The sequence below is a fragment of the Coccomyxa subellipsoidea genome, assembly GCF_000258705.1.
Source record: "Coccomyxa subellipsoidea C-169, whole genome shotgun sequence".
Lineage (NCBI taxonomy): Eukaryota > Viridiplantae > Chlorophyta > Trebouxiophyceae > Coccomyxaceae > Coccomyxa > Coccomyxa subellipsoidea.
In genome coordinates this window covers 2,290,963-2,315,749 of record NW_005178038.1, presented here as the reverse complement: position 1 = coordinate 2,315,749, position 24,787 = coordinate 2,290,963, and the positions used below count along the sequence as shown (strand labels likewise).

The window sequence follows — 24,787 nt, the reverse complement described above, 5'->3', positions numbered from 1 at the left end:
GATCAGTGATGTGTTTCTGTACCGAGCATGTCACTTATTATTGCTAGGATCCCGTGTTACAAGTGTGGCAGTGACAAGGAGAAGCTTCATCCGAACTGCGCAAGTTCAGAACGCTTGACTCGCTGTGTAGGTTGTGATTATATTATCAGATTCTATTCAGAAGGTCTGACAAAGGACGAATACGGCCACGACGCTGTTGCCGACTGGGTCTTCAAACAAGAGGCAAGGGTGCCATTGCAACGTTGCAATGCCGTGGACTCAGGGGTCAGATATTTCCATCAGAGCTGCCTTGGCCGAGATGAACCTTCAGCATTGTCCAGAGCTAATGGCTACTATTCTATTCGCGGGAAGATTGAGAGCGAAAAGTATCCAGAGCTCAGAAATATTACCCACAAATGCTGTGAGGACTGCGTCATTGCAGCCCAAACCAGGGGCAAGGATCTCAATGAGGATAAGTTGAATTTTATCATGCATCAAGGAGTGATTGGTAGGTCTCAATAAGCACTCCATCTTTGAAGGTTGGGAACACCTATGTTTTGAATCTCCCCATGACCTTGACACAGAGTAACTAACTCTGACTTTTGCGTTGCGTTCAGAGGCAGAGACCGGCGACTTGGAGAGGAAGAGAGCCGATAGGCGATCAAGCAAGATTCGAGGCATCATTGGTGGTCAGCAGGCTCGCCTCGAAGACAATGGGACGACTTCGACCGCCATCTTTGCAACGAGACACCTCAATCAGAAAGTCAGCTTCAGCAAGAGCGCCAGCAGATTGCTGGCAGCAGTGCCCAACCTGAACAGGACAGTGATGGCAGCCTCGTATCTCCAGGCCAGTGGACTTCAGGCAGGCCAGACAGCCCAAGGACAGGCGCAGAGGGGCGCCACAGCTGCAGCAGGCGGCATGCAGGGTCCCGCAGCCCCAGAGGCAGAAGCTGCAGGACCTTCGCAAGCGCCACAGCCAGGGATCAGCCGCAGGCAGCTCAGCGCTCAGGGAGCCGAGCAGGACATCGTCCAACGGTGGCTTGCGTTCAGCCTCAAGGCCTCATCCACCGTTGCAGAGCTGAAGCGGTTCCTGCTTGACAGAGGCCAGCGGCCAGTGATCTTCACCAGAAGCGCGCTGCTCGCCAGGGTGGAAGGGCTGCTTAGATTTGAGCATCCAGAAGGTAGCTATCCATGATGGCTGTAACGATCAGCGCCTACACATCTTATGCCTGGCAAATTAATAACATGTCCTCACCATTTCCTCTGGACATCTTATGCGCTGGCAGCTAATGGATGCTGTCATGCAGGTGGACTGGAGCCGAGTGCGGCGGCGGTTGAAGAGATCACAGCCGCTGTTGAGGCCGCAGCCCAACCGGCACGGCAAAGACCAGCAAGGCAGAAGGTGGGCATCTTGTTGAGGATCCTTATGTTTGCATGTGCTTTGTGAACGCCTCTCATCTGTCAAGCTGCTGGTGCAGTGAAAGCGAGTTTGGCTGAACACACTGATTGTAAGTTATTGTTGTTACAGGCGCCGAAGAAGTCACAGCTTCAGATGGAAGCGGCCAAGTCCATTGTTAACAAGGGTGAGTGGGCGCTCTCAGCTGGAAGCTCTGATCACCTGGTGACTGTTGCACACCCGAGAAGGCTTTAACTTCTGCAGATTTGATGGAAGGGAATGATAGCCAGTCAATTGAGGCGCTCACATGTTTGCAGGAGTGAGCAGCGGCCTGCCCGTGGTCAAACTCAAGCAGATTGACGAGTTGCTCTGGACCTTCGACAAGTGCCACTACCTGCCGCAGTTGGGGGAGAGCACTCCCTCGATTGGTGTCGCTCTCTGGGCCGTCACAAGCACGCTGCACCGCGACGGGGAGTTCCCAGCACGCAACTTGTCCCAGTTGGGTCGTGCTGCCAAGGCTCCTGTTGGTTTGGTGCGCGCTGTGCAGCCAGGCAGCGATGGCACCCAGCTGCATATGGAGATATGGTTCCTCGAGGCGCGCGTGCAGACAGATAGCCAGGGGGAGCCCGAGGCAGCGGTGGCAGGGGAAGGCGGTGGGGCACGCGCAGATGTGGAGGGACGGGGTGCAGGAGAGGCAGCCACCGGTGGGGGCGTGCAGGAAGGGCATGGGCGGGGTCGGGGCAGGAAGCGTGGCCGCCGCGGCACAGGCGGGGCGCGTGGCAGCAATCGGCCCAGAAGGGGCAGCCGAGGCAGGCTCAGGCGCCCAACCGCCAGAGCCGCAGAGTTTTGGGGTCCCCCCACTGAGGGCGACGAAGACGAGGTTGGGAACCTCTTCTCTGAGTCAGATGCGGATGACCAGCCAGCGCAGCAGCACAGTGACCCAGCAGAGCCAGAAGGGCAGGCAGAGGGTGTCCTGCCTGAGGCCAGCGAAGTGCCGCCGCAGCCCACAGCTTGTGCGAGCCAGTCGCCGTTGCACGGCTGCTTGCTGGCAGATGAGTCGCCGCAGCCTGTGCCAGTCCCCAACGTGCGGCTGAGCATGCAGGGGCATGCCGCATCGCCGGCCAAAATGGCTGTGCTGGTGATCGACTACCGGCACATTGCAGCGGCCCTCTGTCATCCAAAACGGCTGAAGGTGGCTCTCGGAGGCGCTGCCGGGAGCTCGCCCATGAACGTCGAAGAGGCTGCAACTGGTGTGGCGCTGGCAATGTTGCTGGCTGAGGAGCAGAATGCGGCGCGCGCCGGAGAAGGTGAGGAGCCATCATGGCTCTCTTTGTCCTGGCTTATATGATTCCACTCACAGTGAGTTTCTAAGTTATAATGCCATGCGAATCATACCCCGAAGGTTTATCGACAGGTAATTGTCAGCAATAAGCTGACGACAGGCATGTGTTGTCTAGGTGGGAGTGCTACGGCAGCGGAGCAGTCGCAGTCAGCCTTGGAGCAGTCACCGCTGTCTGGCGCCATGGTCTTCTTTGATCCTGCTCTGGAGCTCGCTGCCGATGAGGAGCCAGCTTCCTCCTACCGCTCTGCAGATGGCCCAGCAGGCATGTACAAAATCCTGCTCTGTCATTCCTGTGAACTTGTCAACTGACTGCTCTCATACGCTGGTGTAGTTGATTTGTTCATGTCTTGTCTCTCAATGCTGAAGTGTCTGCTTGCCCCTTTGCCTGAGCCATGCCTGTCTTTCACGCACCCTGCTCCACATGCTGTGCTTGCCCCTTTGCCTGAGTCATGCCTGTCACTCACGCACCCTGCTACATATGATGTGGTAGAGTGCCGCACCTAAGGGTCATCTGGGTAATACTAACAACAGGAATAAATTTGAGCTTGACATCCTAGCAAGACACTAGGGAAGATATTGCTTGAATGCGGTAATAATCGCGGATTGTAAGCAGCTGTGTGTTGGTGCGCGCAGGTCGACCGTCCCTGGAAGTTTCCTCCCCTGGGATCAACATGGAAGCTGCAATGGGTGTCATCGCAGGGCTGGCATGTCAGCTGAACCCCTCGCCGCAAGCCAGAGGCCATTCGAGCGCGCACAGTGACGTGCAGATTCTGCCAGATGACACAGTCTATGTCCTAACAGATGACAGGAGGATAGTGGGGACGGCAGAGGTGGTGCATATTGGGCCTGGCACACGGTTCCACGGTGCTGAGCTTGAGGGGTTTGGTGTTATTTGCGGGCTCACCATCACAGACGCAACTGGGGCTGGACACCAGAAGGCATGGTTGAGCGACACAGATGAAGTCAGAGCAGGCAGAACACCCTTGGAAGCAATTGGGGGCAATCAGATGGTGGCAGTTCCCGAGAGGTGCCTTCGCTTTCTGAGGCGCCCACCGGCGGCTGGAGAGTGACTTGCAATGTGATCTTTGCACTTTCAAGCTAAGTCAGTTTCAAGCTTAGTCAGAATTGGCGTGTGAGCATGACGCAAATGTAGCATCAATTTTTTTTATGTCCTAAATTTGATATTGCAATGAGGACTGTAGTAGGTTGTGACCAAGTCTGCCTCACTACAAGGCGTTGCACATCCATGCGCTCTACGCAACTAATATTAGTCACTCACTTGTCCCTCTCTGCACATGTGCGCAACAATCATGACGGTAACCAGATATCATGCATGTAACAATCTGTAAGGTAATTTTGCTCCCGGTTGCCTCACATGCTCAACCTTCGAATCTGAAGTGGCCAGTGGGATGGAGCACTTCTGCTTGAAGACAGAGCACTGCTGCTGACCGCCACAAGGTAGTGGCGGTGGAGGGCAAGAAAATAAATCCCCTGAGCCTATCTTATAATATTATTAACCCCATCTGTCATTGAGCAGCCTGGCTCGTTCTTGCTGTTTCTCTACGATGTCGGTGTCGAAATCCACTCACATAGAATGTTGAACGTGGAAGAATTGCTACAAGATTCTTCTCAGCATCATCGCACTTCTTGGTCGCTGCATAAAGACACACGGCATGTCACATCAGATGGCGCAAAGGTGATGCCCTTATCTTGCCGGCACCCACGCTATGGTACACGCACGCGATGTGTATCAATCAAATGTGCCACAAGCGACAGAATTGGGGTGTCAATTTGCTGCACAGCGTGGGTGCCCCTCCTTGATGGGCACATCTCTTTACATCGAGCAGCCATCTGAGATCGCCAGGGTTGAGGACGTGCTGTCCGTGCAGCACGCACTCAGCGTCAATATTTAGACTCTTTCAATATTGATTATTGATGGTATTCTTGTGAAAGAGTCTCTTGACCGGCCCTGTAGGTATCGCACGCTATGAAGAGGCTTTTGCAGTCCAGGGTTGGGGCAGCACACCTCTGAACATAGGACCTGCCACCTTTGTAATCTTGCTCAAACGAAACCCTGAAATGCCTTCTCGAAGAGTGTGGTTTTCGAAATTCCTTCAAGCACCACGGCTGTGTGTGCAGGAAACCTAGTAATCTTCAACCACTGAACTTCCTTGAAGGCGGGAGCCATGCATGCACACACCGCCCTCATTCACTGGGCACTGGTCATGTACAGGTGAGATCTCAGGAAAGCAAGAGTATGATCCAAGTGTAGAAGTGCTGTAGAAATCGGGTTGAAGCCGCGGGCCAAAGCCTTGGAGCCTTAAGCATCATGCTGATGATCATAATGATGCCATCGGGTCAGTACTAGTATAAATGGCGTAAGGCTACCCATTAAGAGATTCCAGTGGGACCACCGTCGAACATTATAACCTGAGAGAAATTTCTTTAAAGCATCAAGCATCTCGAGATGTGCTCATGAGCAACGCATGTCTTGTGCTGCAGGTGCAACCCATGCCATGCCCGTGGCCAGTGGGCACGTACACATGTGCATCAACGTTTCAGGCAATTGCAAGTTGCCACAATGGCTACCCAACACCGGTGTTGGTAGCAAGTGAATAGTGGGTACCCACTAGTTATTTGCCACACCATTGCCCTCAGTGTACTCTTAAAAAGCAATCACTCGATTATAACTAGAAGGCGCCTCTACAGTGTAATATTGTTGTCAATAGATCAGATTGATATTATTGTTGCATTCATTTATTTTATATTTAATTATATTGAACAAGCTCGGCTCGCAAGGCTTCAAGCCTTGTTGCTCCAATTGGTCAAATATATGCATTATTCTTTTTTATCTGATAATTCTTGCAAAGCAGAATTAAAGCCACTGCAAATATTAAGGCTTGAAACTCGAATTCACAATGTGGAGATAAAGTCCATGCAATGGGTGACTCGTTAAACATTAATTGAAGCTGAAGGGCTAATTGGCTTCTGATAAATATTTTAATATCATGGTCATTTATTTGGATGGTCCAAACAAGCTGTCGACATGAGAATGATCACTCACAGGCTTGCATGGACACTAAAGTCCCCCCAGGTTTTGGTAGAAAGTGAAGCCAATGACGGTACTGCAACATGCTCAGCCTATAGGTAGCTAACCAGATATTTACTATAATTACACCTTGAGGATCTGGTCCAGAGTCACATGCATGCCATATGGGCGCATGTTGCCGACTGTTGACATGACCTCTCCAAGAGTCATCAAAAAATCACATTATGACAGACATATCTTCTTAGAACCAATACAAATCTTTTGAAGACTGAAGGTCTTTATTGTCATTAATGGTGGGCAGTGGGTCATGGCCTTCCTCTAACTAAGGAAGCTTCACAACCTGGCAGGCAATCTTTCTAAGTAGCAATTCTTGTCAAGGTTCATACTGTTCATTTTTTGGCTGCTGGCAGTCAACATGCTATTAACTATTAACAACGTGGACACCTGTACATATATACAAATTTTAAGTATTAATACTAATATTAATTTGTAGTATTAGCCGTATAATTTTATCATAATATTATGATATGCTGCCAAAAATAAAATTCAACGAATTTAATTTGGTGGACCTTCATCAAAGTTTTAAAAACATGACAGGGACACCTCCATTCACGACAGGCATTGATCACATTTTGACACTTATATGAGATAGAGAGAGGCACTGCTCAGAGCTACATGAATTGCAAGAGTTGCAGGAAGTTTCAATAGGCTGCCTTTCGCTTGAACAACTGATAATTTTTAACAGCAATGCATATTTACATTAACAACATAAGAAGCTGGCACTCTGTGTTAATTATTTGCTTTAAGTGTGTGGAGAGAACAAGCTGCTAAGAGATCTTGAGATTTTTGAGCCAATTGGCAGATGATTCCACAGCGCACTCCCTTCCCAAAAAGGATCTGATGAATTGTAGAACAATCAGATTACTGTACTCTATAGAAGATTACTGTACTCTATATAGAAGCTACTGACTTTCAAAGTTTGAAACAGCATCGAGAACATCAAAATTGGCAGACAAGGCGAGATGCTCATTGCCAAATTTTCAAATGTGCCAATATTTATGTGTCCTCATCATCGCCGCCGCTGCTGTCTGAGGAGGCATCGGACCGCGCATCCTGCCAGTCCGAGTCGGAGCTGGTGCCGCTGTCCAGGTTTGTGAGGTCGGCGTGCAGCGCTTCCACAGCATTGCCTGCCATGCCGCCCAAGTGCTGATACTGTTCAAGCTTGGAGAGGAGCACCACCTGCTGCCCGAGCTGGAAAGCTTCAAGGGCTGCATGCACACCCGCCTCCCCCAGCTCCGCCGCATGGGGAACTTGTCGGGCGCTGGGCAGGCGGCGCTCTCCCCTCCCAGCGGCTTGCTGCACTTGCTGGGCGTAGTGCTCATAAAACACTACCATATCCCTGGCCTCACGCCGCACGATGGTCATCTCTTCGGAGCACCGCTTCAAGCGCTCCTGCTGCTCCGCCAGCGCGGCCAGTTTCCTAGCCAGCAACCCTGCCTGAGCAGATTGTCGCTGCCACGGCAATGTGTCTGCCGCGAGCAAGCCAGGGGCGGTCAAGCGCTGGCAGTCATACTGCGCTCCCTGATAGTCCCCAGGGGCGGCATGCCAGCGCCGCAGCTGAAGGATGTCATCGCTGACTTTGGACACGATGGCTTCCATCTGGCGCCGCAACCGCTTCAGGCTAGTGCGCTCACGATATGCCGCTGTCTCCAGCTGTCTCTGTAGGGCGTAGTAATCCACGAACCTGGCTGCAATGGAAGCATGTAGCTGCTGAATCATGAACCTCTTCCGCTGACCCCCTATCTCCTGGTACAACCGGTCTGCCTCCACCCACCGCAGCTGTACCCGGTGCCTGCGCTCCCACGCTGCCAGCTTGCCCTCAAGGACTCGGCGGTGCTCATGCCGCATTTGCTCGGAGAGCGATTGCTGCCCCTCAGCTGCGAGAGTCACACTGCCACCCAGCGCGTACAACTCCTCCAAGCAGCCTTGGTAGTGGTGCTCCCATGTAAGACGGGCCTGCGAGTAAGAATCCTGACATCAGTGATTCATGCATCTTTATGTATCTTCCAAAGGTGTGCATCCCATTTGCTCTTTACAAAAACTCCACCAGTATGCACATCCTGTCATGTCTTGTCCTGTCATGTCATAAGTCACATGTCAAATGTCCTATCATGTCATATGAACAAGCACCAGTACAGCCAACTGAAGGTGCAGAGTGGAGCAGCACCGGGATGGTGGGCGCGCTTGTTGATGCCCCCTCAGACGATGTCTGCCGCTGCTCCCGGGCAGACCCCTGCGTGCAAAACAAACAATCTGCTTGCATACTTTCTTCTGAGGCAGCTCTTTACTCTGAGTCCTCTGAGCACCTCCTTCTCACTAGCATACCCATTGATACTTATTCCATGCTAGAGAAGAGCCTTCAAAAAGGACCAACACACCTCTGCTTCGTCACTTGCGCCTGCACCAGCGCCGCCTTGGAGAGGATCCTGGCCTGCCGGTGATGGGACGCCTCCTGAGCCACCGCCACCCTGCACCTGATTCATCAGCCAATAAGCGAGCATGCAAAGCATTGCAGACTGCAGGATATATCAAGATGGCATCTCCCCAGAGAATCAGTAGAGACAGGTGCAGCAACTAGGAGGGGTGCATTTTACCTGCAACTCGGGGGCTTTGATTTGGGCAATCTCCTGCTTGAGGGCCCCCGTGGACTGCCGCAGTTGTGCCAGCAGTCGAGCAGCCCTCCTATGCCACTCAAGCAGCTGCTTGGGCAACCTGCGCTCCTTTTTTCGCTGCCAAGCCATCGCCTGCACATGGACCAACATTGTCACTTCTCGCACCTACAGGGTTACAAACTGCAACATCGAGCAAGGCTACAAGAGCTTGCATCATATGAAAGGAGAACTCACCAGGTCCGTCATGTAGTCCTCCCGCGTGGCAGTCGCCATGCGCTTCAAGATGTGTGCAAATTTCCTGTAATGTGCCCAAGCCTGTTCAATGTTGTCACCAAAGGAGTTTCCTGCCGCTAGCATGCGGCGGGCGCCATACTTTTCTTGGCATGCCGGAATGTGAGCCTTCACATGCCACGGCCCCACTGCCAGGCCAGGCATACCCTCCACGTTTCCTTGAACCATCCTGCCAGCACAACACATCACCATTCAAAGGGGACGCTGCTGTGCACTCCGACGAATCCACACACTCATAGCATGACTAGTACTAGACACTAGGAGTGAAATTGTTCCATGCAATAATTGTACAGGGCACATCTTGACGTAAACGCCAGGCATGATGGACGAAAGATTATACCTTCGCCAATATGGGTCAAACTGGCAAGCAATGTCAATGAAGAAGTACTTCAGATCCTTGCCCTCCTCAGGCTTGAACTCCTTCAGCAGACGCTGCAGGAGCAACTCGTAGTAAACAAAGCACTCCGGTGTGAACAGGTTTGCCGCCACGAGAACATACCCGTGGCGGCAAACTGCTGCTGCCACGCCCTACGCACAAGCACATGCGGGAGTGTCAGACCGGCTCCAAAGCACCAGCACATCTTCTTGTTACACGCTTTCCTGCCAAGCAAGGTACATCCTGCAGAGCTGCAATTTAAGGCTGCCATAACCCTACCCCTTGTTGAACTCGCCAGATCCAAGCAAGACCCAATCAACCGTGGGCATGGTATTCAGTATTTTTACCACCTGAAGCAAGGCACGCTAGGGTGCTGCCAAGTATTACCCTTGCCAGCCGGGGCCAGGAAAAAAAGAGAAAAAAATCATGGATATATGAGATGCATGCCAACATCAGTAAGCGCAACAAGATCCCAGAAAAATGCGAGGAGACTCACTTGCACATATAGGCGCAGCTGCGTGTCTGAGGCGGTTGGCGTGGCAGCAACGAACTGAGAGCAGACCGGCCGCTCCAGCGCCGCCGGGTCCAAGGCCTTCCGTTGAGCGAGCAAGGCCTTCACCTCTTCATCAGCAATGAAGGGGCTATAGGGCAGCTTCGGCTGCAGGAAATCAGAGGCTTTGCCCGCCGCCCTGAGCTGCGTGAGTCCCAGGCAGGCGTCAGCAATGGCTGCCACGCAAGTGCGAAAGCAGCAAGGACACTGCACAGTGGGGCCCCCGGAGGCACGACTGTCCAGAGATTCCTGGGTCGCCGGGCCCACCTCAGCTGCATCTCTGCCAGTTTGAGCCGCGAGGCTGCCTGCTTCCATTTCTGGTGGCGATGACGACGCTGCTGCTTCCCTCTGAGTGTTCTCCTGGGGCGGCGGCGGCTGGCCGAGCTGCAAGTCTGAGTCACCGCTGAGCCCTGCCTCCGAACAGATGGGCTGCACGCCAAGCCTGTTGAGGTCATGTGTGGCGATGTCCATTCTGCGCCACTGTCTGACCGCCACTGGGAGGTTCCTCCAGATATTTTTGGGCAGGCCACTCAGTTGCCCGTACGGCACACAGCCGTTCCTGACGTGCACCTCCTCCAGGGCGCTAGTCCAGGCGACCATTGAGGTTGGGCTGGCGAGGCTGAGCTCATGCGTCTGCAACATGAGCGCTCCAGAGTAGTAAACCAGCGGCCTCTGTGGCGTTGCAGGAAAGCATCCCATGCTCACAGGATCGACTGTGAAGGCGGCACTGCACCCGCCACACCTGAATGCTGGGGGGCTGACCTCTGTCCTGCCGCTGATCGAGACATACACAAGCCTGCTGATCGTCTCCACCTGCTCCCACACTGATCCCACCCTCCCAGCCTGACTGCATGGACTGCAAGCGGGCAGGGCTGCTCTGGCAGCTGTCAAAAACTCTGCCTGCAGCTGCTGCTTCAGTGCTGCTTGGCGTGCAGGCTGACCAGCTTGGAAACATGTGTTCCTGAATACATTGTCATCAAAGCACGCATCCCATGCTTGGTGCAGCCGTCTATTATCCTCTTGAGCTGCCTGTTTCCGCAGACGCCGGCGTGAGGGCGGAGGCTGATAATAGGCAGCAGCGGCTTCTCCATCTCCATCTGCAAAGCCATCCTGCTGTTCTTCCTGCTGAGCTGTGTTTCTTGCAGGGATCCGCCAGGATGGAAGGGCGCTGGCCGGCCTCCGGGGTCCCCTCGGTGCAGATGTTGCCACAGTGCTGCCTAGGTTCCTCCCAAATCTGCGGCCTGGCTGCAGCAGAGCAGGAGTGTCGGCTGATGGTATCACCTTGACACTGACCCTCCACCTCTTGTTCCTGACCATTCGTCCTGCATGAAGTCATCACACAACGGTTTCTGCAAGTGATCCACCAGGACATTAAAGGAATGAGAAGTACATCAGCAGCATGCCTTCTAGTACAAGTGATACAACTATCCTTACAAGCACCTGGGCTACTTGCTACTCTTTGGGGTGCACAGTCCTCTCCAGATGCTCCTCATCAGATTGGCATTCCAAGCAAAGCCAGGTCAGGGCAGACACCCACGGCTACTCACAGCAGCAGAGGGATCGTAACGCTCACCAGAACAATTGAACTTGATGTTGGTTTAGATTGTAGACGACTTCAGTGTCTGTCCGGTGCATCAGTGCTCAATTCAGGTGAACGCTCTGTGTTGCCTGCACGCATTTCATTTCAAGGAATTGGCTTGGCAGGGCATGCAGTCACTACGAAAGAAGTAGACATGCACGTCGATGGTCGTGACATTCGATTAGCTGAGTCCAAACAAGTCAAGGATGGGGATGCCAAAAAACCGGCAAAAGTGCGAACCTCACATGGCCAGCGACAGAAGACTTCAAGAATTCGTTTAAATTACTCCCATAAACATTTGCGGCCGTCCCACCCCCCTTTCAAATCCTACTTTGCAACGGTAACCTGGCAAATGGCATTGCTGTCTTCGCAGAAACGAGTAGCGCACGATCCTATAGATACAGGCTTGACCGAAATAATTAGCTTGACGGAGGTACTATGCAATGCTGAGATTGTTGTAGGTAAATCTGAAGGATGTGCAGCATTGCTTTTGTTATTGCACGCCCCGAAGGGGCGTGCTCAGAAAGAGAGCCAAATCCACTAATGTAGTGGAGTGCATGTCCACTAAAGTAGTGGATTTTGCCCGACAGAGTAGGATGCACGAGAACCCACATCAACCAGCTGGCAACCTTACCGCGCTGGCCCCACACTTGGCCGCTCAGCAGACCAGGCCCCTTGGGTTGGTTGATATATTGAAGTATTGTCACCGCGGGCCCTGCTTTAGAGACAGCTCACGAGTAGAGACGCCACTGGAAGCCTGCCCAGGCCCATATGGAATCACTGTGCACTTTGCAACATGAACTTTGCAAGCAACCTTTTGGAGCTGAGAGCTCGAGACCCCTGAAGGCTTGCAGAGTGTCAGATAGCATGGGCTGGCCACAAGACCTTTCTAGGGGAATCACTACTGCCACTCAAGAGCTGAAGCAAATTTGCAGATTTTTCTTGAGAAAATTCTTTAAAGACGCAGGACTTCATGAAGCAGGAAGGCCTTCTCTTAGGATTTCATTTAGACAGTGTGCAGACCTTTGGTGCAACGGCAAGTGCGGCAATACTGCTGTCACAATGGTTGCATGCGTGCGCCGCAGCCGGGCCGGCCAAGTTTGCAGGCCTGCGCATCAAAGTGAACGTGCTTGGAATGCATGCAGCAGCCCGGTTTGTGGCGCAGTAGTTTAAGGACATCGTACACAAACACCCTCATGTTCAAAAAAAAATTACTGAGCATCGAAGGGCTTGAATGGGCTGATCAGAAAGAATGAGTCATCGAGAGAAACCAGCTTCCACGCTGGACGAAGGTGGAAGGCCTCTCAGTTTGGGGAATTGGACTTTACGATTCTCCACACCACATCAATACAACTATCGTGCACTATATCAGATCTATTGTGCACCACTTATCATCTCTCTTATCATCTGTTGCGCATTTCCAAGTAGGTCGCCTAAAGTAGAAGTTTCCTCTGACTGGTCTGGTTCACACGCTTCAGACTCAGGTGTTCGTCACTGCAAATATATAGCTATTCTCTGAGCGACGGACCTGGATAGGCTGTGGAGGTCTAATGGACGTGTTCGCGAGATCGTGTGGAAGGCTGTTGCGTCTGGGTGAGATGATCCAGCGGCTGCTGCTTCTCTGCAATTCAACACTTGATTTAATTGTGAGCTATGCATGCGTGAGCTATGCATGCCAACTAGGACCTCAATTTTGTCGTCTTTGCTGTGTAATAGAGTTGCCACAACCCCATCTCACCCACTAATATGCTGCAGGCTCTTTGCGATCCGTTTTGGATCCGTGCGCATGGCATCAAGCTCAACAGCTGCCTTCTCTTGCCACATTTCCACATATGCTGGAGGTGTGCGAGCAGACCCCTATAAAAAACCTAACAGACGCTGTCCTGCATATACTGACTTGTGAGCAAAGTGCACGCTTCCTGTTCCAGTTTCTGACTCCAATATGCCGTGCAACAGCTCAGAAGACTGGTCTCCTCACCAGCAAGCACCAGGAGTTTCTTTATTGGGAGCCAAAGGATGGACAGTGAACCTGCTGCAGCAGACCATCCTGCTGCCATGGTCAAGCTGTCAGACGCTGCTGTCAAGGTGAGGCTCTCTGGTGGTATGTTGTCTGCAGAGGAGAAGCATTTATCCGCGCCGGGCTTCACATTCTACACAGGGCTTTATGCAGTGACTCTGGCAGCACACTGTTTGCACATTTTCTTTGTGAAGTGACTCTATCAGGTCTGGATAGGCACTGACCATGGCAGTCCTTTGGTCTGCACAGAGGTTGCGGCATGTGCTAGAGACTGCGGCAAGCAAGGATGAGATCGCCCTGCGACTGACAGTGGAAGCGGGCGGGTGTTCAGGCTTCTCCTACAAGTAAGTGCCTGTATTCCCCCCTCAGCTCTGCCGCTGCAAGGCCTTGTCTTCATCTCCCCACAACATTGAACTTGCCAGCAACCCCCGAATGGTGTATCAACGTATTGTTTTGATCATTTGGATGCTCTAAGTAAATCTAATCAGCCCTAGGCGGCCGTATGCTGCTTAATCTTCCTTCCTGCCTTCAATGCATGTTGATGGAGCATTACAGCGTTCTGCAGTATCAGCTACGTGATACTTCAAGAACAGGAAACCCAAAGGATTTTGGAATGAACGAGGGAATAAGCTCCATCAGCATTTGGCAGTGGACATATATATATACTGTGGTGAAGTAAAGGATTGTCGTCATTATGATGTGCATGCGCAGGTTTGATTTAGGGTCAGGGCCCACAGAAGATGACTATGTTGTCGACTGTGACGGTCAGAAGCTGATAATTGACAGCGTGTCTCACGAATTTGTGAAGGGCGCCACAGTCGACTTTGCAGACGAGCTCATAAAGTCGACCTTCGAGGTACACAACTCTATGCCTGCATCTTGCCAATGTCTGAATATGTGAAATTTGTAGAGCGCAAGACTTGAACCCACAGCTTGTGTAGATTCAAGTGCAAGCTGTTGTTGAGGGTCGATTGGACACTGGCTGAGACATGGTTTGCATGGCTCCAGCTCCTGTGATAATAGTGAGACAAAAGTAGGTGCCCGCTTGATGCTGCTTGATGCTGGTGTGCAAATGCAGGTGGTAGACAACCCCAATGCTGGAGGCAAGTGTGGCTGCGGAAGCTCATTCACACCTAAGGACTTGTGATGATGTATGGCTTGCTAGAGGAGTCCTCATAGAGCTCTTGGATTTTTTATCCAGATGTCGTTTCGTGGCAACGTTGTTAAGAGGAATACCCAGATGTGTAGCTAGGTTGTGACAGGTCGCGTGCAATGATATGTTGACATCAGTAAGCTGTATCTCTGTGTGAGCAGATCTGATCAAGACCTTTAAATTAAACCTTATTAGATGCAACCGGAGTGGTTGGATGCAAACTTTAGTTTACAAAGCAGCGAACACGTGAGCATTCTCTGAACGTTTGTCACACTCTCTTTCGCATGCAGAAACAACCAATGGTATCAGTATGTTGTCCCCACATCCAATGCACCCCATTCGTGAATTTGAACACCTTGTCATCCCATTCCCATGCACACAGCTCAACTCCAGATCCTGCTGATCACGAGGAAATATGGAGGTCTCCGAGGCTGCTTAGCTGGGCCTTTGAGAACCTTCCCCTATATCTGGTGTCTGCAAAAACCACAACTCGAAGGGATTGATATATATATATATATATGCACCCCTATACTGACCCAAAAAGCTCATTCCTCCAAATCAAGCAATGACTGCTAAGGTGGCAGGTACCGCTAAGGGCAGCATGTGTCGCTGCATCCTTGCCACATAAATGAGCACCAGGACACATGCATGTACAATAAATATGCATTGACACATTTGTTCTGCGCAGCAAAACTGTCCAACACCACCGAAGCCTAAAGAGAGCACACATTCATAGAGTCCCATATAAGACCATCTTCTCTCTCATGCGTAGCAGTCCGTCAAATCACAGCGTCTTGGTGAGCACGAATAAAATGAGACAGGGCCAGCTTCTAGACAGAATGCAATGCTGCCTGATATGGCGCCCCTGTATGCATGATTTAAAAAGCAGAAGTAGCACTCCTAGAAACTGAGGCCTGGGCCCCTGCATAAGCAAGTTCACTGTCAGACTGACAGCTCTGTATGCAATCCACCCCCCACTTGCAGATCCCTCTGGGCCCATAGCCCAATCCCTGCCGCTGTCCCCTGCCTCACTCGTCTACTACAAACAAATGTATCTGCAATGCGGACAGGCAGGACATTTCAAACGCTATTCCATGAGGCCACGGCCTGCCATTTGCTGGCCTAAAATGTCTGTAAAAAGGCGAGGCCGCTGCCATGAAGTGCCTCTGATGCTCAAAATACAGATATTTTCTGGCGAGATCAGTCTATACACCGAGAAACAAGCCCAATGCTGGTTTCAGCACTGGCACTGTGCGGGCTTGCAATATCCTTGCCCCTTCTGTTAATGAAGAGGCGTATGTATGGATCATGCATCTGAGCTACGCACATTGTACTTGCTGCACCCTGAGCCACGAATAGCAGCTGTATGCAGGGAGTTTCTGAGCATGTTTGGTCCACAACCACTCCCTCGAGGCTCTGATCCCATCTTTTCTCTCCTGCTAATTTGGATACCGTTGCTCCTCTCATCAACCACATCTGCTCTCACTGAGGGACAAAGCCAGCTAAATGAATGCATGCTGCATGTCGCCAACTCACAGTCCTGCAGCACCACTACTTTGTGTCTGCCAACCCCAGAATTGAGAACATGCTGCCTCTGCCTCTGATTGCTGCTGCAGCCGACGGCGGCCACTTTGGCACCAGCAGACTTCCCCGGCTACTCACTGACGGCGCATTCTGAGGGCATGTAGTCTGCCACACACAGCAATGACCTGCTGCCTCTGCCTCTGGCCGTGCGCCAGCAATTGATGGCGGCTCTCCCGCCCCCAGGGGTGACCTGCCGCCTCTGCCTCCGGCCGCGCAACCGCAGCCGACCGCGACCGGGCCGAGACCGGTAGGCTTCCCAGCTACTCACTGCACCGCACTGCGCGCTGCAAGGGCATTTGGTCTGCCACCCACAGGCGTGAGCTGCTGCCTCTGGCCGTGCGGCCGCGGCCGGGGGCGGCTGGGCCGGGGCTGGGGAAATCAGTCGGCGAGGCCGGCAGAGACATCGAGCGGCGCGGGGACGTCGCCCTGGGCGGGGACGCAGGTGAAGTAGGAGGCCATGGCGCCTCGGAAGCGCTTGCAGTAGTCGCGCGGTGACTGAATCGTGGGCGCCTTGCGTGGATCCTGCCCCATCCCCACAGACTTGACCCACCGCTCCAAAGCCTTGTCCCACGTGTACTGCGCGCACAGGGACCGGATGCTCAGTATTGATACATTTTCATGCCCGAATTCCTGCATCCTGAGCCCACACTGCCTGGACGCTCTCTGTGAAGGCCTCCTTGGGCACTACCCAAGTGCTCTTTTCCGCCTCTGGTGAGAGGCACAGCTGTTTATTGCTTGTGTCGAGTAAATGAACGTATAAGCATGCAGGCATGCAGAGCCACAGAGGTATTGGGTTCATGCCGGGGGCCTTGCAAGGCAGCCATGTATAGATGATTCAGCAGCTGCATACTGTTGTCCTGCCAGACAGGGGAGAGCAGAAGACACAACGGTCCGCACCTGGCGCAGGAAGTCAATGATGCCGACGACGAGGGCGCCGTTGGGGGAGTCGACGCCCACGATCAGGGAGTAGTCCATGACGCCCTGCCCCGCCAGAAACGCCGTGTCCGCCCACAGCGCCTTCATCAACGCCGCATGCGCGCCCGACTCCACCTGACACGAAAGGTGAATCATCGCATCAGCTGCTGTATTCTGCAGGGTGCAGACGCAGCCAGGCCCCCCCCTGACAGCATGCAACTGGCTCACCAAAAACTCTATTCTGGCAGTCTTTGCCCAAGGAGCTCGCACAACATGTGCTGGCTGTGAACAGAATGAAAGGACAGTGCTGTAGGACACAGCTGCCATGCTGCTGTGTTACTGGAAGCAAGCAGGGCAAGTTGATGAGGGCTCCACCGTGCGGGTGTCCAGGGCTGATGATCTCAGGAAGAGAAACTGGCTCAATAGCACATCGATGGTGGAGTGTGTTTGTTGACGGACCATTGGCATGAAGGCTTTGTCAATGCAGAGAGTGGGGCGGCACCAGGAGGGGTGCGGACAGGATGGAGCGCTTGAGGTTTTCGTCGAGGAGGACGGTGGTGGGGTCGTTGGGGTCGTCCTTGCACCAGCGCGCGCGCTCGGAGCCCTTGAGGTCGTACACGGGCGACAGGGAACGCTCGTAGAACACGTTCTCCATCACCAGCAGGTCCATCGCCTTCTCCCGCTCCAGCCGCACCTGCGCGCCGAACACATCCCACCCTCAGTTCAATCTTGCATTTCTCTGAACCTCAAGGCTGCAGAGCACCTCTAAGAGGGGCAATCTTGCCTTCGCAGCAGGACAGCAGAAGGTGCCTCTCATGATAGTGGGAATGTGTTGATGCATGCATAAGCTTTTACGGACGGACAGAGGTGTTGGCAACCATATAAATACGGGGTGCAAAGATGCAGGTGACTCTTGATCGCCTTCATGCAGAGATGCACTGACTGACAGGCTGCTTCAGCATTGCCTTGTCAGCCCCCAGAAGGTTGCCCATAAAGTCTTGGGGCGCTGGCACTTCACAACATGAATTGCAGCACCTCACAATCTACTGGCATGTGTGATAGACAGCATAGTAAAGGACTGCCCAGAACTACAGCTGTCAATGGGCAATGAACTGCATGCATAATGACGGACCATGCTGCGCACAACAGAGCAGTAGCGCGCACCGTGAAGACGCCCATGATTTTGGCGAGGCAGGTGGGCTGCCGGTCGCGCGTTGCCCTGGCCAGGTGGGCAAAGTACTTGGGTGCGATCTCCTGGAAGGACTTGCGCTCCGCCAGGCTCAGCTGCTTCACGATGAACCGGTCGTCGCGCGTCTTAGCAAAGAACGAGTTGCTCTTGCCGCCGCGCGGCTCCCACCTGGCAGAAAAAGTAGGTCAGACACCCGACCGGGCTTGGCATCAACTCTTGCAACAGCTACCATACATTTTGCCAGCCACACATGGGAAACAATGGTCACAGGGTGGAAACTAAAGCATGCCGCAGCGAATGCGAATGCCACATGAAGATGGCAATTCCCACCGACAGGCAGGGGCATGATTATCAATGTTCCAAGCCAGAGGAGTAGTCACTCATGCATATAAGGAGAACGGATGCATGGCTCTGCATGGCTGCAATTCAGAGGGGTTGAAGCCCAGACACATGAGGTGCACCACCTGTGGCACCGGCTGAGGCTGGCACAGAAGGCGGCCTCGCCGCCGCAGTGACTCAGACACATGCGCCGCAGCTCTGCGAACTGGGCGGGGAACCACACGCTGATCTGCAGGGGGATGGACAACACGTCAAATCACGCGTTTCTTACGGCAATGCAATGCCCACTTGACAATGTAAGAATCTGCTGTCCATGGAGCACGCAAGGATGCACATGGGCAGTGAGGCGCACGGAGGGCAATGTCTATTTCAGAGGCTCCTTTCCGGGCACAAGCAAATGAGAACACTCACTGAGAGGCGAGCGCGCGAGCCGGGCATGTGGGGAGGGTCGTCCACAACAGTGTGGTCAAAGTGCGTGCGCCCCTGCCACGTCAGCACCCGCCACTCCGTGTCGCCGTTGCCGCCTGCTGTGGCTGCGGCTGCCTTGCCCGCCTTAGTACCCTCCGCTTGAGCTGCACGCACCCATGGACTTAGTATGCAGACTCTTCTGCATGAGCACTACATCCAGTACCTTCTAGATGAAAGTTGCAGAACAATTATGCTGAGGCCACAACACTGTAAACCTCCCAGCTCCCGCAGCTCCGTCAATAGGCACCATTTCGTCCAGAAAAACCCGAAAGCAAATTCCACTACTAGCCGTAGGCGAGCAGGTGAAGCTAGGGAAACACACGTGCGGAATTTGAGGCAGCCGGGGCCGCCGAGTCGGCGTCCGGGGCAGCGGCGCCGGGCGCGGCGGCCAACGCCGTTCCGTCCTCTCGTGCGCCGCCGGCAGCGGCCGCAGGCGTCTCGTCTTGCGCGGCGATGTCTCCGCTGCTGCCAGATCTGGCCTGGGCCGAGGCCAGCGCCAGCACTGCCGGGCCGCGCGGCTGCGGCGAACCGCTGAGGATGTGCGCTCGAAGGTCCCCCAGAAAATGGGCATACTCTCTGGAAAGGCACGGCCCACAGCCAAGGTCAGCAAGACTGGATCAGCAGAACTGTGGCACGCCAGCATGGACATTCAAAGTCACATTAGCAGTCGAGTTGAAGAACACAGATTAGCATCAGGATTCTAATGCAATCCAGGCGCATGATGTGGATAATTCTGGGTTGGAAATTGAAGAAAGAGCTCACCACTGTGCTGACGATTAATCCTACATCATTTACTTTGCTTGAGATACCAGGATCTACAAAACAATTTGTGCATGATGAACAATCTGTTCTCAGACTTCAAGTATGCAAGGAGATGATGCCTGCATGCTCCCAGCAAAGTTCCCTGGGTGCTACAATTTCTAAGTAATGCCTGACTTCAGAGATGTATTTAGCAGTGCAGTCTCTGCTGGCGGCGGTACAAGAGCAAAGACGAGAGTGAAGATGGGCACCTGGAAGAGAGAGCGTAGGCAACGAGTGAGGTGGGCTCATCGTCGCGCACAACAAGGATTCGGTCGTCCAACCCCGGCACAAGCAGCGAGCGCCCAACCAGGCGAATCTGCACCGCATCATGCTGAATCTTCAGGCAGGGCGCTGTAAGACTACATCATCATGCTACTACCATCTACCTCCATTCAAGCCAACAACTGAGTAGCTACAACTCACTGAATTGTTGCCAGCGTCTGCATGCATCCACTTGTTGGCAGAATGTTACATGTACCTTACCCGAAGCACCCTCCAACCTAACATCGAATAGGAAAGGCGAAGCAGCTAGACATTGATGCTGAGACTGCAGAGGACGAGCCCCACCTCCTGGCCGTTGGGCAGCAGGATGACCCCGGGCAGCTGCTGGGCCTTGCGGAGGACGGCCGGCGGCAGGCTCAGCTTGCTCAGCGCCTCCTCTGTCAGCAGCAGCGGCACCACAGAAGAGCTCCCCTGCGCAAGAGCCTGCATGCATGCACCGCGTACTCAGTAGCCATGAAGAACACACGGCCCTGATGCACTTGTCCTTCAGTGACTGTTATGACCAATCCCCTCAAGTGACGCCCGTGGCTCCATGGGATGTTTGGTGTTGGCATGGAGAGTGCATTTGCGCTGAGGAGTAAGAAGACTAGGGAAGTGGGGATGGGAGGGTGTACCGGAGAGGCAGGCCTTGAGAGGGCCATCTGCTCTGGCGTGGTCCCTCCTGCCCGCTGCTGGCTGGTGCTCATGACAGCCTGCACCAGCACAAGGCATCACTTACAACACCAATCATGCCAGTTCAGCAGCCCACGGGTTTGCAACTGCCCAGCTAGCGCAGCGCAAAGAGGAAAATGCCATGCCGATCAGGGATGAGGGCTAGATACCTCCGAAGCTGTCTGGGCTGAGCTGGCGGACTGCTTGGCAGCGCCCTCTGCCTGGGCAAGAGCGCGCTCTGCTTCGGCCAGAGTCTTCCAGGTGTCCCGGTTGAAGTGCAGCTGCACCTCTGAAGGCTCCCGTGCAAGCACCTGCTTCGCCTGCAGGTCACAAATAATGTGTGGTACAGGGTGCTCCGGGGTCCTTCAGCATATTGTATAACAGCCACCACCTTGGAGGGAGAGAGTGCGCACTTGCAGCCAATTGAAAATCTAGCAAAGATCAATTAGCGAGTATAGCAGATAGCAGTGAGTACAAAGACAAAATTAAGTACCTCATTTTACCTCCCTTTAGACCTCTCCATGACGCAATGGAGACTCCCACTGATGCAAGATGCAATTTTATTAGCAAAAGTGAGAGCAGCCAGCTCACCTCTGCATCTGCTTGGCGCTCGTCCGGTGTCTTCTCTGCAGATGCCCCGGGGGCGGCGCCGACCGCGTCGGCCGGCTCGGTAACGCGGGCGGCCCAGTCGCGCGTGCGCTCAAGCCGCTCCAGTATCCGCTCAGCCTGACTGCCCGAGCCCTTGAGCACCTGTAGACAGCCAGCACAGCTTTCAGAAGCTCCCCGGTACGTGTGAGATAGCTCAGTCCAGTCCTCATCAAGTTACAGTGCATGGCAGAGCCTGCAGGGCAGGCTTGCATGAGCTTGTACCCACATCCGCCCACATGTGCGGAGCCCATCAGGACTTCCAAGGTGAAATGACTGGCATTGCAGGATAGCAGACTTGCATGCTTGAAAGAGGGAGTTTGGGAGCAGGTTGTGACAAGGGTGTACAGCGCGTGGGTCGTTGCCGCCAAAGCCTTCGATGAGGCCGCGGGCTTTGGCGGCGCCGCCCGGGAACGGGTCAAGACCGCCGCGCTGGCCGGCCGGGGAGAGGATCGCCACAGGAGACAGCGCGCCGCCGGCACCCTTGGAGAGGTTGCTGCGCACATTGTCCAGATCGATGCTGGGCGTGCGCACAGGTGGCAGCACTCTGCTCTCAAGGCCCTGACGAACATCCACACGCAGCCCACATCAGAGGGCAGGCAGCTTGAGAATGCACACCTCACAGATTTGACAAGACAAGTCGTTGCATTATGAACAGAATTCAATTTCTATATTCTGCGCAAATATCTTGGCAGAAATTGTAGCAAGGTGGCACAAGGGCCACGGCGAAACATTCGCCAGTAATCCGGAAACGGTCACGAGCGCACATTTTCAGCGGTGGTGGCGCGCCGGGCATCGCCAAGGCGGCTGGGGTGGAGGGGTGTGCCGGAGGGCGACCCGGTGCTGGATCGGCTGCCCGGCGAGCGGCCACGCAGCGGACTACTGTGCCGGCGCGGCGGAGTGCGCAAGCCGGCGCTGCCGTCCTCGTCTGAGTTGTCCCCATCACCTTCGTCATGTTCGTCCTCGCTGCCCGAGTGCTCGTCCGAGTCCGAGTGGTGGTGCTGCGCCGGCGCGGCCGAGCGGCTGGCAGCCTCCTCCGGCAAGACGGCGGCCGGCGCACGGCCGCGCGGCCGGCGCTGTCGGTTCAGGAAGCGCAGCACAAGGTCGGTGGATCGGCCGCGCAGCTCCTGCCGTTGCCACGCTGGCATGCTGATGACGGGCTGCCGTGCCTCAAACATTGCCACATAGCGCGAGACGAGGCTGCCGGCTCCCTGCGGGAAGCGGTTGTGGTCGTCGGCTGCGGAGGCCGATGCGGTGCGTGGCGGCGGCCGCGGGTGCAGCGGCTCGGCGGCGGCGAGTGCCGCCTCCGCGGCGGCCACCGGCGCCTCGACGTTTCCCGGCGCGCTGAGCACGCTGTCGGCTCCGTCGCCCAGCAGGCTCAGCAGGCTCTCGCTGCGCACCGGGTGGCTCGTGGGGCTGCCGACGATGTCCTCCAGGCGCGGCATGGGAGGCGCGCTGTGCGCGCGCTCCCACACCGGCCCGCTCGAGCCCAGACTGGACAGCAGCAGGTGCCCCGCGTCGCCGTTCGCTGCCGCGCTTGAGGACGCACCCAGGCTGCTAGTTGCGCTGGTCTGCGCCGTGAGATGGCCACCGTTCGCTGCCGTCTCCGGCCGCTGCGCTTGCTTGCCCTCCTGCTTGCTGCCAGTCACCAAGCTGATGAGCTCCTTCAGCTCCTCGCTTGTATCCCGGTGAGCTGCTTGTGGCTGGGCGTCCTCTGACGCAGCAGCGGATGGCACGACGCCGGCTTTGTCGGTCGGCCCTGCTTCGGAGGGCTCAAAGGGCTGCGACGCCTGGGCCGCGGGTGCTCCAAATGGGTTGATGGGAGGGGTGCGCACGCCACTGGGGCTTCCAGGTGCGCTGGAGGCCGCTGCGGCGGCGGCCGCGTGCGCGATGAGCACTCGCAGGTTCAGGTCCTGCGTGAGCTCTGCGCCACCGGCGCTGCTGTTGCGGCTGTGGGTGGGCAGGGACGGGGCGGACGGCTGGGGTAGGCTCTGCATCCCAGGCACACAATAGGTCACATCCCATACTCAATGCTGATGACCATGTTTACAAGCCTATCTGACAGGGGTACCCCTAAGAGATCGCGATACAATTTCTGCAAGGAGAGAATGCGTGGTGACTCAAAAACCACATACAATTACAGCTTTCATACTGCACATTGCTCACTGTAGACAGAAACAATGGGGAGTCAAGAAGATGGGCTCAGCAAGAAGCACTGCGTCGCACCTGGGCAGATGATATCGAGTTGGCGGAGTTGGCTCTGGCCATGGTATGCGCGGGCAGGGACTGCGCCTGCCGCGGGGCGAATGTGCTGGGGTCGTGCAGGCAGGACGCCCACGTGAGCGCCATTATGGCCAGCGAGCGGCGAAGGCTGTTAATGCGCCAAATGGCCAGCACCAGCGTTTCGTTGCTCAACCCCTCCAGCAGATTCTCCTGCGAACAGGAATTCCCTCTCCGTAAGCTGCAGGCTCCCGCTTGGTCCAGACCAAATCATGCGCAACGTCTAGATATGAGCAAGGTCTGACTGATGGAAGCTGTTGGTACCATGGGCATTGAAAGCTCATCAAGGACGCAGGGAGCTTATTGGGGATACAGAAGGATGCAGGCATAGGAACTACATCTACGGACCTCATTGGCCTGCTTGCGCGGGGAGTCGGTGAGGGCGCCATTGGGGTGCGCCAGGGCGGCCGTATCGGCGCGGATCATGCTGCACACCTCCTGCACGTTGTCCGCCAGGCCCGACACTTCCGCCACGAGCGCGTCGCGCAACTGACTTGTCACCGACGGCGTCTCCGGCCTGCCGCCGGCGCAGCCGTCTTCCTCGGAGCCGGCAGCACCGCCGCCGGGCGCATCCGGGGAGCGGCTGACGGCGCCGGCAAAGGCGGTAGCTGCGGCCGGCCCGGGAATGCCAAGCGGCGCGGCCAGGGGCGGCTTGGCGGTTGGCGGCTGGGGCGGCTTTGGCTGCAGCGCAGGTGCATGCTGCGCGGCCTCCTGCTGCTGCTGCTGACGCTTTGCGCGTGCGGCCAGCTGCTCCTCTCGCTGCTTCAGCGCATTCTCGATTGCCGCAAATACCATGTTTGCCTCCTGCGCACACACAAATCCCATCACCCATCTCTCGAGACGTGCAGGCAAGTTCCACACCACGCTACCAACCTCAAGTACCCCATCTATCCGGGAAATGAAGTGCGACGGATAAGCGCAGCTTGCCTCGATGAGCTCCTCCACTTCGTCCTTGATCCAGCCCTGTTGTGCGGGGACGTAGTAGTGCATGTGCTGGGGCGGCATGTCTATATGCGCGGGCCCCACGCGCTCCCACAGAAAGCAGGCGACCGCGGAGCCGCGGCCGAAGTAGCGCGCATAGCCGGCGTGCAGCTCCCGCGGCCCGACCGACAGGTGGCGCGCGCCGAAGGACACCTCCAGGAAGTGCCCCAACGACATTGCCGCCGCGTCGCGCGACAGCGGCACCCGTCTCGCGGCGTCCAGGAGCTCCAGAGATGCCTGTTTCGGCA

General features: G+C 55.1%; 5 protein-coding genes across 5 annotated transcripts; 3 read left to right on the top strand and 2 right to left on the bottom strand.

The window, feature by feature from the left end:
- Positions 1–805: 805 nt before the first annotated feature.
- On the top strand, positions 806–5,735 carry COCSUDRAFT_46967 (hypothetical protein; the record flags this gene model as incomplete). Its single annotated transcript, XM_005649324.1, has 8 exons — positions 806–1,160; positions 1,287–1,381; positions 1,508–1,562; positions 1,693–2,682; positions 2,833–2,979; positions 3,351–4,413; positions 4,857–4,950; positions 5,220–5,735. The coding sequence occupies 6 exons, from the start codon at positions 806–808 to the stop codon at positions 3,785–3,787; spliced, it is 2,079 nt and encodes a 692-aa protein (XP_005649381.1). The 3' UTR covers positions 3,788–4,413; positions 4,857–4,950; positions 5,220–5,735.
- A 1,303-nt stretch (positions 5,736–7,038) lies between these two features.
- Positions 7,039–7,272, top strand: COCSUDRAFT_9901 (hypothetical protein; the record flags this gene model as incomplete). The annotated part of the gene is made up of 1 exon (XM_005649323.1): positions 7,039–7,272. A coding segment is annotated over one exon (234 nt), but the record flags the coding sequence as incomplete, so codon positions are not given.
- Positions 7,273–10,071: 2,799 nt separating this feature from the next.
- COCSUDRAFT_28392 (hypothetical protein) lies at positions 10,072–11,692 on the bottom strand (the record flags this gene model as incomplete). Its single annotated transcript, XM_005649322.1, has 3 exons — positions 11,475–11,692; positions 11,229–11,323; positions 10,072–10,977 (listed from the first exon to the last, which is right to left on the bottom strand). A coding segment is annotated over exon 3 (900 nt), but the record flags the coding sequence as incomplete, so codon positions are not given.
- Positions 11,693–13,250: 1,558 nt separating this feature from the next.
- Positions 13,251–14,398, top strand: COCSUDRAFT_41116 (hypothetical protein; the record flags this gene model as incomplete). Its single annotated transcript, XM_005649321.1, has 4 exons — positions 13,251–13,319; positions 13,501–13,595; positions 13,963–14,107; positions 14,330–14,398. The coding sequence occupies 4 exons, from the start codon at positions 13,251–13,253 to the stop codon at positions 14,396–14,398; spliced, it is 378 nt and encodes a 125-aa protein (XP_005649378.1).
- A 1,968-nt stretch (positions 14,399–16,366) lies between these two features.
- On the bottom strand, positions 16,367–18,660 carry COCSUDRAFT_14132 (SAICAR synthase-like protein; the record flags this gene model as incomplete). The annotated part of the gene is made up of 5 exons (XM_005649320.1): positions 16,367–16,564; positions 16,886–17,038; positions 17,406–17,597; positions 18,068–18,260; positions 18,554–18,660. Coding segments are annotated over 5 exons (843 nt in total), but the record flags the coding sequence as incomplete, so codon positions are not given.
- Between the last annotated feature and the right edge of the window lie 6,127 nt (positions 18,661–24,787).